This window comes from Anser cygnoides, chromosome 10 (genome assembly GCF_040182565.1).
Source record: "Anser cygnoides isolate HZ-2024a breed goose chromosome 10, Taihu_goose_T2T_genome, whole genome shotgun sequence".
NCBI lineage: Eukaryota > Metazoa > Chordata > Aves > Anseriformes > Anatidae > Anser > Anser cygnoides.
In genome coordinates this window covers 14,097,549-14,112,299 of record NC_089882.1, presented here as the reverse complement: position 1 = coordinate 14,112,299, position 14,751 = coordinate 14,097,549, and the positions used below count along the sequence as shown (strand labels likewise).

General features: G+C 48.8%; 1 protein-coding gene across 1 annotated transcript in view; it reads right to left on the bottom strand.

Moving 5' to 3' along the window:
• EEFSEC (eukaryotic elongation factor, selenocysteine-tRNA specific) overlaps window positions 1-14,751 on the bottom strand; it is a 166,556-nt gene extending 151,805 nt beyond the window's left edge. Inside the window, exon 1 of the mRNA XM_048073341.2 lies at window positions 14,700-14,751. Coding sequence (XP_047929298.2) covers window positions 14,700-14,736 — 37 coding nt within the window. The 5' untranslated portion in view covers window positions 14,737-14,751. The remainder of the gene's footprint in view (window positions 1-14,699) is intronic.

Sequence of the window (14,751 nt, the reverse complement as noted above, 5' to 3'; positions counted from 1 at the left end):
GAATGTTGTTATTTAAGGTTATGAGCACCATTTTTCTTTCATTTTTTTTCCTGAAGTATCTAACTGATAAATTTAGAAAGAGGTTTGACTGAGCTCTAAATAATACTGAATGACAGAGCTGTTCAAAGTCTCAATCGGAGTTTGATGGCGTTGGTTCTTTCACTGATAAATTCTGGGCTCTGCTTGCACAGCAGCAGAAGACCTTGGGGTAGCGAAGGGTGGTGCTTCCCAGAGTACCAAAACCTTAAGACCACTGTTGCCCCTGCCAACTAGCAGCAGGAGAGTGCAGAAACACTGTTTCTCCTTTGGCAAACCACTTATATCTTTGCTCACAAAACGTTCATTATAAAAATTCAAGCTCTGTAAAGCTGGCAGGAAACATCAGTTCTCACAAGCTGTAGAACAAGGAAGCCTCTGTAAAACTCGAGCTGGATAGCCTACCAGACCTCAGGTATCAAGCAAAGACCCAAGAAGTGAACCTTGCGCCACACACTGAAAATTAGCAGTTGCTATCCGACCCTAATTTGATAGCTGACTTCCATGACTGATGGTACCTGTCACTTGAGACCAGCTGCAGGAACAGAAGTGTACTTTTGCCAGAAAACAATATCTTAAAATACACATAGGGAAGATAAAATATAAAGAAAAAAGCAGCAGCAAGGAATCTAAATTGGCATTTTTCCCAACCCTTCAGCTGTTAGAAAAAAAAAAAAAAAGGCTTCATCACATAAGACCATCCTTCGGTGGAGCTGGCTAGAGCTGCGGCTCCAGGGCAGAGCAGTGGCTGGTACAAAATAACCTACAGAACGGAGCAGGAGCCCTCCTAATGGTGTGCCCAGGAAGGGTACAAACCCACTGGTGTGCTCCTCACACCCTCAGTACTGCTACTGAAGGACTTGGTGCAAATTAGCTTGTGACGAGGGCCTGATTTTTCACTTCTGCTTGTGTTAATGTTTGTACGGCAGCAAGAAAGCCCCTACCTCGTCTCTGCACCGGCCCTGGAGGACTCTCCCGAGCGTGCCATCTCTCTAACAGCCATTAAGTGTCTACCAAAGACATAAAGCTGTGATATAAAGGGAAAATCCTTCTACCCTAAATGGTGAGCGAATGTTTATCTAGCCTATTAAGTGACGTCCAGCTGACTTATTGGTGTCAAAGCTTTGCCCATGAAAATAGTCTTTCATATTACTGATAAAAATAGTTCTGCTGAAAGAATCACTACACCATATACAACAGCTACTGATGAAGGATCATGAGAAAAAATAGAAATACTTATTTGACAGAGCTGCCCCTTGAAGTGGGAAGGCACATACAGCAAGAAACATTCCCACCAAAAAAAGTTTGGGTATTAATATTAAATGCAAAAAGACAAACCATTATTTTAATTCTTTTTGTCCTATTTTCCACAAAGGTTGCACTTCTTGCATTAATCTTCTAAGCGAAGTTTTTACGACCGATTGCCTGCACACTATGAGAAGTTTCTCCATCCATTACACGCAGGGAAACGGGCCTTGCTGTGTAGGAAAATATTTGTTACATCTTATCAGGGTGACACATAATCTAACAACAATTACAGCAAGCCCATATTTTGTACTATTTCGGTTTCAACGTGAAAAATAGTTCTAATATTAAACCTGGGCTAGGTGGAGGTTATAGTAACCAGTTGAATATTATAAGCTGTGATTTCCTCTCAGCCATGGAGTAGCGCCACGCTCAGATCCTGCTCTGAGACCGTGGACACCCATAAATCCAGTATACGTGCCTCCTATGCAGATGCCACGGTGCGTTGGCGACTGGAAGTTGATTCCCCCTCCCTGTTATATATCGAGGTCAGGCACTGTCGTGTCTTTAGTTTCCCTGTGGCTAAAAGCATCTCAAAGGCACTTAACCTTTATGAGAAAACAGGAGATGCTCTGCGAGCAGACCTGACCTGGCTAGGAGACCGCTGATGTCAAGACAAAACAAGACCCCCCACATCCTAAAACCTTTATCCTAAAACCTTTCCACCTCAAAAACTGGTCCAAGCTGCCTCGATGGAAAAGTTGAAATTTTAATTCAAAATTAAGTTAAATTTGCATTTCCTTTGGTTTTGTTACAGGGGGATTGTTTGCTTGTGTTTGTGACCACAGAACAAAGCCCAAGTCTGCAGGAAGGGCAGAGCATGACCACTAGAGCCCAGCGTCACCTACCCAGCACCCAGACCACACGCGCCCTTTCAAACCAGCTGCACCACACATCTCTCGTCTGCAGCTGGAGGCGCTCCCAACAGGAGGAGGAAGGGAAGGGGACATGCAGATATCAGTCCTTCCATGTCCTGATTCCCCCGATGTGATCTGCTGGCTGCTTGGGTGTCCACACATGAGCAAACCGAGGCAGCCACAAAGGACTGCTGTGCCCGGCCAGCTCCTGAATCGGGGCAGTAAAGACCTCTTTGGGTTCACTGTTCTTGTCCAGCCTCACAGCCCAGAAGCAAATGCAAGCTTTTCCTGCCTCACATTTCACGTATTTAAAAAGAACAAATGCAAGTGCTCAGCTCCGCATTAGTTTAGGGAGCTGGGTATAAACACCAACTGGGCTCTCTGTTCGCTATCTCATCTGCTGATTGATGGCTCCACAGCCCGTGCATCACCGTGTGTATTCTAACTTCCAAGCAAGCCACTAACACCCAGCAAAGAGACCTGGGGGCAGACAAGTTTACAATGGCAGAATTCACTGACTGGAAAAAAAAAATGGATCAAATGAGCAGGCGAGGGAACAAGCAGGCTTTTTTTTTCCCCCCTTTAATCAACAAAAATTAAGAACCAATTTATTTTCCTTGTAGGTTGTTAAAAATGTTATTTGCAAGTGTTTGTTTTTAGGGTGCCAACTGAAGATTTCCAAGAGGAGAGGCCCTAACACTGCTTGCCTGACCTGCCCCTTCTCTGCCCAGCAGCCCCAGCCCAGCCCCAGCAGCCAGCACAGAGCGCGACAGATTTCTGGTGTGACACCAGGCCAACGAGGAGAAAGAGGAGTGACTGCAGCACGTTTCGGATTCAGGCAAGGAAGCAAACAGCACGCTCACATCTGCCTCCACATCTGCAGCTAACGCATGCCTTCTCTTTCCTAAGGAAACAAAAACTCACGTTCCTAAGCCTGCAATGAAAAGCAGCAAACGGCACAAGCTGAGATTTTAGCCCCAGTTCTGCACGCAGCGAGAATGTGGGGGGGGGGGCCCATTCTCCCTGAAGGCGAGGACCTCTGTCTAGCCAGTGCCAACATGGACAAAAGCAGCGTCCCCAGCCCGTCCCCAATCCCTGGACCCAGGCACTGTCCCTGCACTTGCTAATTCTGCAGCACGCTGACCTCCCCTGGGCACCACCAGCTCCTCCTGACAGGGTGCTGCAGGCTCCTGACCATCACGGCTGTGCCTGGGGGCAGTAATTTATCCCCGGCTGCCTGTCATGCTACTTCTGTCCTGTGTTATTTTTCCCCCTCGAAAGCAATGGTGAAACCAGCAGGTATCGAGCACGTTGTCATCTCAAACCATACAGCAGATTTTATTTGGCCCAGTGACATATCTAACCTCATCACCTACATTTAGGAAACTCATCTGAGCCTCAGAGCATTGTGAAAAGATGAAGCATGTGGGAAAAAAAAAAAAAAAGGCCATCTAGTAACCTTGTGTCCAGCCCAGCCATTCCCTTGGTTTGTTTCATGGTTATGGATGGAAGTCCGAGGTGGGCGCATGGCTCCACAGACTAGGATCTCTGCACCAATGCTGCAAGAGATTGTTTTTGTCCTGGAAAGCTTCCAGTCTTTACAACAAAGACAGTATATAGGTGTCAAATACAGAGAGCAAAAGCTCAGGTCTGTGCTGGAGAGGGAAGGCAGGTGAGAGCTCCAGCCACCCAAAGTATTTCAGGTTGGGCCAAGAAAAACTCAAGCACAGTGAAATTATATCCTGTTGTGTCACACGGAATTACTGCCCCTCTCCAGCGGGGAGAGTGGGATTGGAAACACCCCATGGGGCAAGTGCGCCTGCAGCAGCGGTAGTAACGCCGTGTGCCTTTCTGTTCCTGCCACGCGAAGAGCCAGGGAGGCGCAGGGACCATCGCTTGGCATCCCTCAGCCCCACCGATGCCCAGGAGCCGGGACAGGGCTCGAGGGCTCTGCTGTGAGCAGAGGAAGAGCCCTGTGTGCATCAGCACACGGCACGGGTGGAAGGGGTTTGCTGTACTCTGACCCTCAGTGCTCTGAGAAGCTGTAAGAGCCGGAAGATTGGTGGTGTCTGGTGCTAAGAGCAAAGACTGAGTCATTTCTACGTTGCAAAAATCAACTGTGTTGAGTAGTTTCCCCATTTCATTAAGATGTTTGCAGACAGGACCAAATTGTTCATAATCATCTTAGTGGAATGGTGCTACAGCAGCCAGCTCGTAACCTGATTTCTTTAATGCGATTAAGAGACAATTTGATCCCATCTGCAAAAGCAATCAAAATACTGCAACATATCTGTGCTCTGCCATAACCATAAATACGATGCAAACATGACCTCATCTCATGTTTAAAAGTGTTTTGGCAAGGGTGACAACCTCCCTGCTTGGACTTGGTGCCGTGCCCAATTCCTCGGTGCAGTACTTCAGTCAGAATTAGCAAAAGACCAGCCGCAGTCCCAGAAAGCTCTTGGAAATCTGTTTTGGTTTACAACTGACCAGATTTGCATTACTAAGTGAACACAGGCTTCACTTGTCATGAGGCTGCTGCAGATCTACATAGATTGAAGGACAGACTTGGTGTAACTTCAGTTTGTCCATTTTTGACTCAGATCACTGGGCATCCCCACCACTACACCTGCCCAAGCTGCAAGTAGTGTGTTAGTGTTAAACCCCACCTTCCTTGCATTTAGATTACATCGCACATCAGCACCACGTGTTCTAGAACTTCAGTTTTGAGGCTTATTCATGAAAGAGCTGCAGTCTCCCTCACACCACTCTGTTAAGTTATTAAGTTAAAGTTGTGCAAAATAATGGATTCTAGGAAACTATGTTTTAGAGATCACGGGCACTTTACAATGAAGACGCATCCAATACCACTACAAAAACAAAGCCTCAGACGTATAGATTCCCATGCTGAGGTTGGTAGGATTAGCAGAAATTAAGGAATTTAGATGTTGGGTATGTGCTTTCCCGAAGCAAGACAGCGCCTAGAAGGAGCCCAAGCCTCAACGAAGCCCGGCTGGGGCTGTTTAGCTTTCAAAATGGACACAGGCATTGGAGTTCCAGAGGTCCCTGTTCCTACAGCTCCAGGCCATGGAGACACCAGCCTGAAGGCTTCAGAGAGTGCTACAAGACAAAGGCTTTTTTTCATCATTTAAGCACAGAAAACCGCATCTGTGCCATCTCTGCAGGGGATACACAAGAGGTTCATCCTTTAAGTGCACGGCTCTGGATGTCCTGGGTCCAAGCCAGCCGTCCAGCCCTCATTTCTTCCTCTGTGCCTTCTCGCTAAGATCTGCACGGAGACAGGGCTCTGTCCCCCTGCCGAGCCATCCTCATCCATGCTGGGCTCAACTTATCTGGGAGGATGAGGGGACTGTTCCTCAAGGACCGGTCTCACCACCACTTATTATCAACGTTTATCACAGCCACATGGTTTGCACCGCCGCCAACTACTGTCTGCAGAAATTATCTGCTTTCGTGGAGAAGGCAGAAAGCAATCACCATTCAATTTTTGAAAGCCATCCAGAACAAAATACTTCTTACCAAGACACTGTCTAACCCTCCCTGCTTTCCTCCTGATCCTACGGGGCTTGGGATGACGGGCCGCAGAGACCGGCGCTCCCCGCTTTTACAGACAAACCCCTTTGATCCAGATTTACTCATAATCCCTGCTTTTATTAGGATAAAAACAAAAACAGATGCAGATTAGCAAATCAGTTGTAGGTACAAGGGAGCAAATACGCAGAGTAAGAGAACCAACTGCCAAACACTAATGTTAAAGAATTCAAGCCCAAGGGCTTTGTCTGAGGGAGGGACAGACAACCGCAGCGCGGAGCCAGGCAGCCTGGAAAGCTGCTGGAAACCACAGGAGAAAACTGCACTCAAGGACGTCGCTGCTTATCCCTTCAATTAAAATAGACGTGTTCCTTAAATGCGATGGAGCAGAGCCCCCTCCATGCCTCCCCCAGATCTCATGCCTGCTGCTCTCCCCGTCTCGTGGACACGGGGCCACTGGCATCTGCACACCAGGGTGGGAGATGCTGCATTCCCTGCATTTCCCTGGCTGACCCAGCATGGATGTGAATGCCCGGAGGGGCTGATTCCTGAGTGATGGCACTGGGGACTGCAGAGGAAGGGGAAGAGACCAACAATGGGACGATTTCATGGGCGTGCAGGAGCCCCTGGACATCTCCTGCTCCTGATGCAGGGCAGGTGCCCATGTGGGAGCATCGCCATGCTGCCACTGAGCCCATACCTGGGGCTTTGGGCTAACACACACACACCTTCCACACAGAAGGAGCCTTAAGTGCATGATGGGCAGCTCTGCACACTGGAGAGGAGGGCATCGTGCCCAGGAAGGCAAAACTCCTTTGGGGGAACGAGGCTGCACAGAGCTGCTGAGGAAAGGGATGGGGCTGGCTGGATCCAAAGGCCAGAGTCACGCTGCCCAGAGCAGGATCTCTGCTGCAGGGAAACTCTCAGGACTTGTAACCACATTTCCTTCTGTGGGCTGAGGAGGCAAAAAGGCTGCTCCTCTGCGCTCGCTCTGATGCAAATCCATCTCACGCAAGAGCTGTGCTGGCTTTACACCAAGGACTTCCTGTGCGGGGCTGCCTCCCGTCGCCCCCTGCCCTGCTGCACAGGAGGAGAGGGCTCCCAGGGCTGCTCCTCTCCAGGCTGGGAGGAGGCTCCCCGTCCCCTGAGACCATCAGGAGAAGGTGGGGAACACGAAGGAGCTCCAGACCCGCAGCACGCTCCCCTCTCCTGCCAGCACGGCCGGCATCACCTCCAGCTTCACTTTGTGATTAATGTTCTTCCAAACTTTCCCCAGCTCCCCGCGCTCCCACTTTCCGTCACCCTTCTCATTACGGATGTATCTTTGCATCGGGGAGAGCGGGAGGGAAAAAAAAAATTGTTCTTTCAGGGTGACAGCTGAGCGAGGGCTATATTATTAAAGGTACCAATCATAGGTGCCGAGCTATCATCGCACGATGAATGCGCTTGTCAGGAGCCGCGGCGGCGGCCGGGGGAGCGCGGCGGGACGGCGGCACTCGCGTCCTCGCTCCTCTCCCCCCGCTCTCCCTCTCCCTTTCACGCCGGCCACCTCCGCTCGCCTGAACTTGGACCTTCCGCGGCGACAATTTCTCTGGCCTCGACAGCACGATTAATTTCTCCTGCCCTCCGCGGGGCCTCCGAGTGCGGTGGAAGTCCAGCTGGCCTGCTGCTGATAAGATGTACCTTTTGATTTGTTTTGTCTTTGATTGCCTTTTCTGTCACCTACAATGGCTGGCCGCCTGGAGACCCCCACATCGCCTGACTGACGGATCTATTTATCTATAGGCTGCTCCTCGCCTTCTCCTCCCCCTCGCTCCCCTCCTTCCCCCAGCCTCTCCTCCTCCCCCAAAGCACCACCTTGTACCGCTGAAGTCCCCGTCTAATAGAAGCCGTGAAGGCTCATCCACCATAAAATACATCTGCCATCCTCCTTCTCGCCAAGATAAAAGCCTGTCAGTGTTACTTTCCAATTCCAGGCAGCTTGATTAATGGTGAAAAGCCACCGCGAGATCGACTTCTGGTTTTTACAAGCGCTGTCAGCCGGCCCAGGGTTATGCGAAACACACACTCGGAGAAAACAAAACAAAATGAGAAAAGGTTGGGTGGGGAGGGAGGAGAGGGACGGGAGGGAGGGGGCGAGGGTATCCAAATCATATTAGGCTCAAGACTAAATAAAATAGGAACCTGGAGCCATCAAACCCCTGTCAGCCGGGTGCAGAAATACGCTCCGTGGCTCATTGTACCAAGGCAAATTATGGCAATAATAAATCATTGTTGAAGGAAGATTGTTGATAATTTTTTTTTTTGGATGGTGGCATTCAATAGGGGCGCCGGGACACCTGCCACTGGGCTCGGAGCGCGAGCCGGAGCAGGTTATTAGCCTGTCACTCAGCCCCCCCTCGCCCCGCGGGGATCGCAGGCAGTGGGGCTGGAATAAAAAGTCTGGAGAGAGAGATATTAAAAAAAATTAATTAAATAGCGGATATATTCCTACAGGGGGAAAGGAAAAACAAAAAGGGAGGGGGTCAGAAGAATTACAGCACTCTTCACAGCGCTTGTTTTTGATAAAGAGTATTTTACAGCGGCCCAGCCTCGTAGTGCTTCAGCTGTTCTGCTCCGGCTGTCACCGGGACACTGCCACCTCTGGGGGGACACACAGCTGTCTGTGGAGCACAGCAATGCCCCACAGGCCGGAAAAAAATATAGCCTGGAACAGAAAGTGGAGATCTTCCTGAACCACCAGTGCAGGGCTTGAATGGTCAAGAACGGTGTTCCCTCAGGAGGCTCGCTCTGCAGCGAGCAGCACCACAATGTGCGGGGCTGCGAGCCCCGATTTGGGATCCAGCAGAGCCATCACACCTCTTGCAACGCAATACGCTTACTGCTACACCAGAGCACTTCCCACTTCTTACGAGAAGGAAGACTGCCCTCAGTCAAGTCGCTACAGCACCTCTGCACCTGCAGCAAGTTTTCCTTCCAGGCGGATGAACGCCAGCACTTCTTGCATGCTGAGCTCTGCCTGGGTCGTGCAAAAAGGTGCAAATACCCCAGACTGCCCAGCAAAATAAACCACACCTCTGCTTTCACCACACCTGCATGATCAGAGTTTAACATTGCTTCTTCTGAACTGGAAGGGCAGTTCAGCAGATTGGTTGTCAGCAGATACCATCCCACTTCTACCAGTGCAAGGAGAGAGCTGGAAGAGCAGACTTAGTTTGCAGTGACCTCACACATAACTCATTCTGTCCATTTGGAGGGGCGACATGAAACCCAACGTATTGTATTTGGCCTTTTGGGGCATACAAGGTCAGCAGCCCAGCTCTCAAAGCCAGACATTGCACTATTTGCCCATCATGCTGGGCAGGACCTCCAGCTGCCTGCTGAGATACCACCCACGCAGACTGCTTTGGGTATTACCCAAATCCCTTGATTCCTACCTGCAGCCCAAGCACCCAGCATCTCAGAGGGCAACAGCAGCCCAAGCCTTACCTTACACAAAGGCAAGGCTGATGCTATTTAAATGAATAAAGGAGAGACATCTCATGTAGAGGAGGAAGAAGGGAATAGAAGAGAAAATCCACACCAAAGAAAGAAAAAAAAAGATTTAAGGAAGGAAAATCTAGAGAACAGGGAAGTGAAAGGCAGAAATAGTCTAACAAAAGGCAGCAGAAAGCACAACCAGAGAGGGAGAATAATCCCTGTGTATACTGGAAGCAATCCCAAAGAAAGCAAGAGGAGAACCAGAAGAGAGACATGGCATTTAGCAGAAGGCTGTGTATTATGAGAGAACAGAGGAGGCAGAGAGAGATGAAGAGGAAGAGAAGAAAGGTGAAAAGGCACCAGACAGACAAGCAACTCCCAGAGGGCACAGCAGGCTGCCCGGCAATGCTCTTCTAGGAAGCTGATGCCAGCAAAAGAAGAAAAAGAAAAGAAAAAAGTGTTCCGAGCACAGAAGCAAATCCATCAAAACCCCAGACAGAGGTTTTGCTTCACGTTGTGAATTAAATCATGCATTCAGTTTGTATTAGAGACACCTCCGCAGCCACACGCTTTCTGAACCAGCACGCACACGGGACCTCAAACCCTGCACCCCTTTTATCCCATCGTATCCTCAGGCAGCTGCATTTCCCTCCTTTACCTCACTAACCAAGAGCCGTCATAACCCAGCCCACCACAGGCTCCCCTACACCTCAGCCACGGCACCAGACCCTCATCGCCCGGCCCACGACCACCAGGCAGCGGGGACGGGACCCCCGCTATGGGGAGGAGGGCCAGAGGGCCCTCGGCACCACAACGTCCCCATTGTTGGAGCTCCCCTTGATCGTCCGGACGGTGAGAGCCGTCAGACGGGGCCGGCGCCCGGCCCCCGCAGATGTGAGGGATGGCAAATGGGAGCTGACAGAGGGGAGCAGCGGGGCAGGGCCGAGCGGACGTGGGAGGAAGCAGCAGAAGGCCAGCAGGTAGGGCCACCGCCGCGTGCGCTCGTCATGAGGAGGAAGCCATCGGAGGCTCCCTTTGGAGCGGGAGCACGAGGCAGCTTTTCCATCTGGGCGAAGTTAATGACTTCCACACGCAACGGGCTGGCTGATGAGTCTCGCATATGCGCGGCAGACGTGCCCAAAGCCTGCAGAGATCGCAGGGAGGCACGGGCTTGGGCTCCTGCTCCCATCCTGCCTGTGACCATCCCCATGGCACGGCCCCTGCCCTGGGGCACCGCTCGCACCCTTCTTCCCAGAGCTCCCCATACCCAACACAGCCGCAGCTCCTCCCGGCCAGGAGACCCCACAGCAGTGAGAATGGTGGTGCCAGAAGCTGGGAAAGTCAAACTAAAACATAGTACTCAGGAAAGCACTATAAAATGCTTTTACACGTTAAATTTTGAAGCAGTCACATTACTTCTGTATTCCATTATTTGAGAAAAGCTTTCCCTAAAACATTCCAATCTGCATTATTTACATTAAAACACTAGGCAGCTATAATTCCTGCTTATTGCCAGCCAATTTTACTTAGTCTTTAATACTGCACTGCTAACAACGTTACAATAAGTCTATATCGAAATCTCACTGCCTTTTTTTCTTCACAGCTAGTTCTCCTAAAGCAAAGTTGTGTGTATCTGCACTATTACGTCTATATTTAAATTCTATTTCGGAGCCATAAGATATAACCTTCTCTGTATACATGTTAGCAATATTTATGTTTCTTATTTTCAGTATCTTACTCCCTCCTGGATAAATGTATTTCTTTTCTCCTGTAGCACAAGATTCTTCGCATGAAATGCAATTTCACTTCTAATGTAGTCCATATTTTTAAAACGATACAGTAAAAGAAATATTATTTCATAAATATAACAATTCTCCTTATGCTCTGTAATTATACCTAGCACTGTTTCTCATCATTAGAAAACCAAGACATTTTAGCTCAAGCAACAGCTCTGGAAGATATTTCACTTTTCCTGAGAAACTCAGGAGCTTTCTTCTAAAAACGAGATTCCCTTCGCTCTTCACTGGCTTATTTTTCTTTTTTCCCCTTATTATTATTATATTTATTTTTAAATTCAACACCTTCCTTGTGACCATGTCCCATGCTGGGCTTGAACACCATGTGCTGTCAAGCCTGCCGGGCCGCTCCGTGAGCGGAGGGAGGCAGCCGAGTCCGTCACACACCTCTCCACGTCCACACAGCAATTCGCATATTCATGCGGCAAGAATTGAAAAAGGGCCCGCGCTCGCTGCTATCACACCTTTTTCCCTCCCACCAAGCGCCAGTGCGGTGTGTGGCTTTGCCCTGTCGCTGCAGCCACAAGCCGGCTGCCTCGAGGGGCAGACAGAGACAGACAGCAAGCACTGCCTGATCAATGGACTTCTGCCCAACCCTTTATCACAAACAATAGGACAACCCAGAATATTTTTAGTTAGATATTGAGACCTACGAAGCTAACTGCACAGAGGCCCAGGACGATCCCCCAGCACCAGAGACACCTTCTGTGCGTCCCAAGCAGCAACGCCGAGCCCTGCTTCAGCTTCTCTCTTCTTTTATCATCCCCAATGCTCGTTAAGTCCGAGAGCTCCGCGTGGGTTTCCGACCACTGACCGCAGGAGTGATGTGCTCAAGCTCAGTATTAATGTAAAGAACCATAGCAGCAGAGTTATTGAACGGCTCCGGCCCGCCTGGACATCTATATTGCACTAACTTGGATACAGGTGATAGGCACCTAAGATTAGAGAGACCGATAACTGTATATTCCTAAAGGGCCCTGTCCTTCTGGATAGATTTTTCAGAGGATGAAATTTACTTTGTCTAATCCAGAAAGCAAGGTCTTTCCAGCAGTATTCAGACATATTACTAGTTTTTAGGGATACTGGACACCCTGCCTCACCTACAAGCAGAGCAGAACCACCCCACCCTACTCCCCAAATCCCTTGGGCCCTCCTCCCACTCACAGAGGCATTTGGCAAGAACCACACCAGTCTCCTGCCAGAGGATTTTACAAGAGAAAGGCAAAGCTGCCCTATCAGAGCTGCAGGGTAAAGGCACGAGGCAGCATCCTCCTGGAGCCTGGCGTTACCGACCTGGGGTGCCTGCCTGCGACTGCATACTGGTGGATGGAGAGCACGAAGAGACAGCTCTGTGCAGGCCCCCAGCCTTTTGCAGCCTCGTGCTCGACTCTCAAAGGCCTGCAGGTTGCGTTTTGAAAGCAGGGTGCAGGCTGCGTGCTGTAGTTTAGCCTCCCATAAGCACACCGGGGCTGTGCTCAGCACAGGCAGTTTGGATCCAGTTGGGTCTTCCCGCTGTATTTGCGAAACATTTCCCAGGAAACCCATGTGCCAGCAGAAAGCCACCCAGCACTCAAGGCAGCAGACAGCTTTAGGGGTGTTATTAATAACACTCAGTGAAAGGAAGGGCAAAATCCATAGGATTGATTCATCGTACACTGCACCACTCTTCTGTAAAGATTTCTCCCCACGCAAATGCTTCAGAGCATTAACATAAACAAATCCCCACATTCCACCATGAGAAAAATAAAGTCTAACAGGCAGCCAGAGGGAGGTTAACTGACAGCCAGCCACAGGGTAACAGAGACAGAGCGCACCCTTGCCAGTTCCCCTGTGCCAATCCCCTCGCAACAGCATCTTCCTGTTAGTGTAGAGATGCAAAACCAAATTCCTTTCACACAAGCATCTCCCACTACAGAGCCATCTGTGGACACACAAAGAGCCTGAAGCAGGACAGAGGCTTTTACCTGGCTTTTTCAATTTAAAGGCTGAAGCCCAGGCTAAATGATCGTAACTCCTGCTTGTTTCTACAGGACGTTTTTACTTCATTATACTCGTACAAAGCTCCCTGGGCTGCAGCAACGTGACAGCCTTTGCGTTTATTGAGTCAAAAACAGGCAATTTCATTATTTCTTTCATGACACCTTTGAGAACCCCACCAGCATCAATCTGTCACCTCTGCTTAGTCAGATGACACAGATTTGAGCTGACTTTATAGCAAGTACTTTTAAGAACTGAGAACACAGAGAAACAGTCTTGCCTTCTCTTATAGTAAACGTAAAGTGTTAAACTTGATGAATTGCAGGCACTCAAAGCTCTGACCATTGCTTAATGAACTATGCATAACGGAAACGCTCTCTGGAGAAGTACAGATATTCTACAAAGATGAAATAGCATCGAGGCTGTGATCTCTCAGCAATTCCACGGGAACAAAGAAAAGCATGACCACGCTGGCACACGGACCGCTCAACTCTCTGACCCTCTTCTTACTACAGGCTTGAGCTCACTGCTGACACACTGATTTTAGGCTTAAGGACACAATGAAGTGCACTACTTCTACTTCATTAATTAGAAGCTCATGGTTATGGTTAAAAGACACCTATTTTATATGCATACACGCGTGCAGTTTGGATCTGTGTTTCCGTTTCTACAGAGTTGGCATTTCTTCCACATGCTTCAAGAAGAGACAACATCAGTGGAAAAGGGAAGCCAAGTACAGGAACGGCACGGCACAGACACACATCTGAGGCAGGACTCTTGCAGAGACCAACTGGCTGACCAGAGACAAGTCCCGGTCTTCATTCTCTGCACCACCGCTTTATTTTCCACCCAATTGTTTTCATTTTTTTAAAATTCAGACTGACATCTTCAGAGCCAAAATATCTCTCATGCTGTAATTATAATCACCATCCACCAAAATGGGTGCTCCCATGCAAAACAAGCAACTCAATGCAAATAACAGCTGAGAATCCACTTCATAAAACCAGAAACCCTTTGGTATATTTGCCATACAACTGGAATGAGATACCCTTCGCCATTACAGTTTAAAGGATCATGCAAACTTCCAGCTATCCACTACAGAAGGACAGATACAAGCATTCAAAGCTAAATAAAAATAGCAGCAACGCATCACTTGCAGAAAGTTGTGTTAGGCTAGGGTATCATCATTAAATGAGATAAGACTTCACCCAAACATTGGCTTGCTTCCCCCAGCCCATACTACTCAATAGGAGAAACTGAGCTAATAAAACAGATCTTTTCTACCTACCTAAGAAAGTTAAAATGTTCCCTTTCTAAATCTCTCTTCTGGCCAAGGGTTATGCAAAGCAAGAGGGGCCTGGTTAAATTGTAAGATAAATTTGTATTCCTTTTTTTTTTTTTAAGAAGGAAAAAGTTGCCAGTTCAAACTCCATCCTCAAGAAGCCTTAGAGAATTAAGTTCCTTTTCTGAATATCTTCAACAAACAAATATCCATACCTCACAAGTTCTACAGCCACAGAAAGCAAAGATGACTTTGTACGTGGGAAAGGGAACACCAGGCCAGTCTGGGATACCAACAATAAACAAAACATCAATTTCTACAGCACACAGGTATTCATGGCTTTGTCTTTCTGAGGAAATCCAGTCGGCAGACGCCCCTTTGTGACCTTAACTACCACCACCATAATACACTCACCATTTGTTGTCAGCAAAATCCTGGAGCTCAGGAACATTCTTAGAGGTGCTCA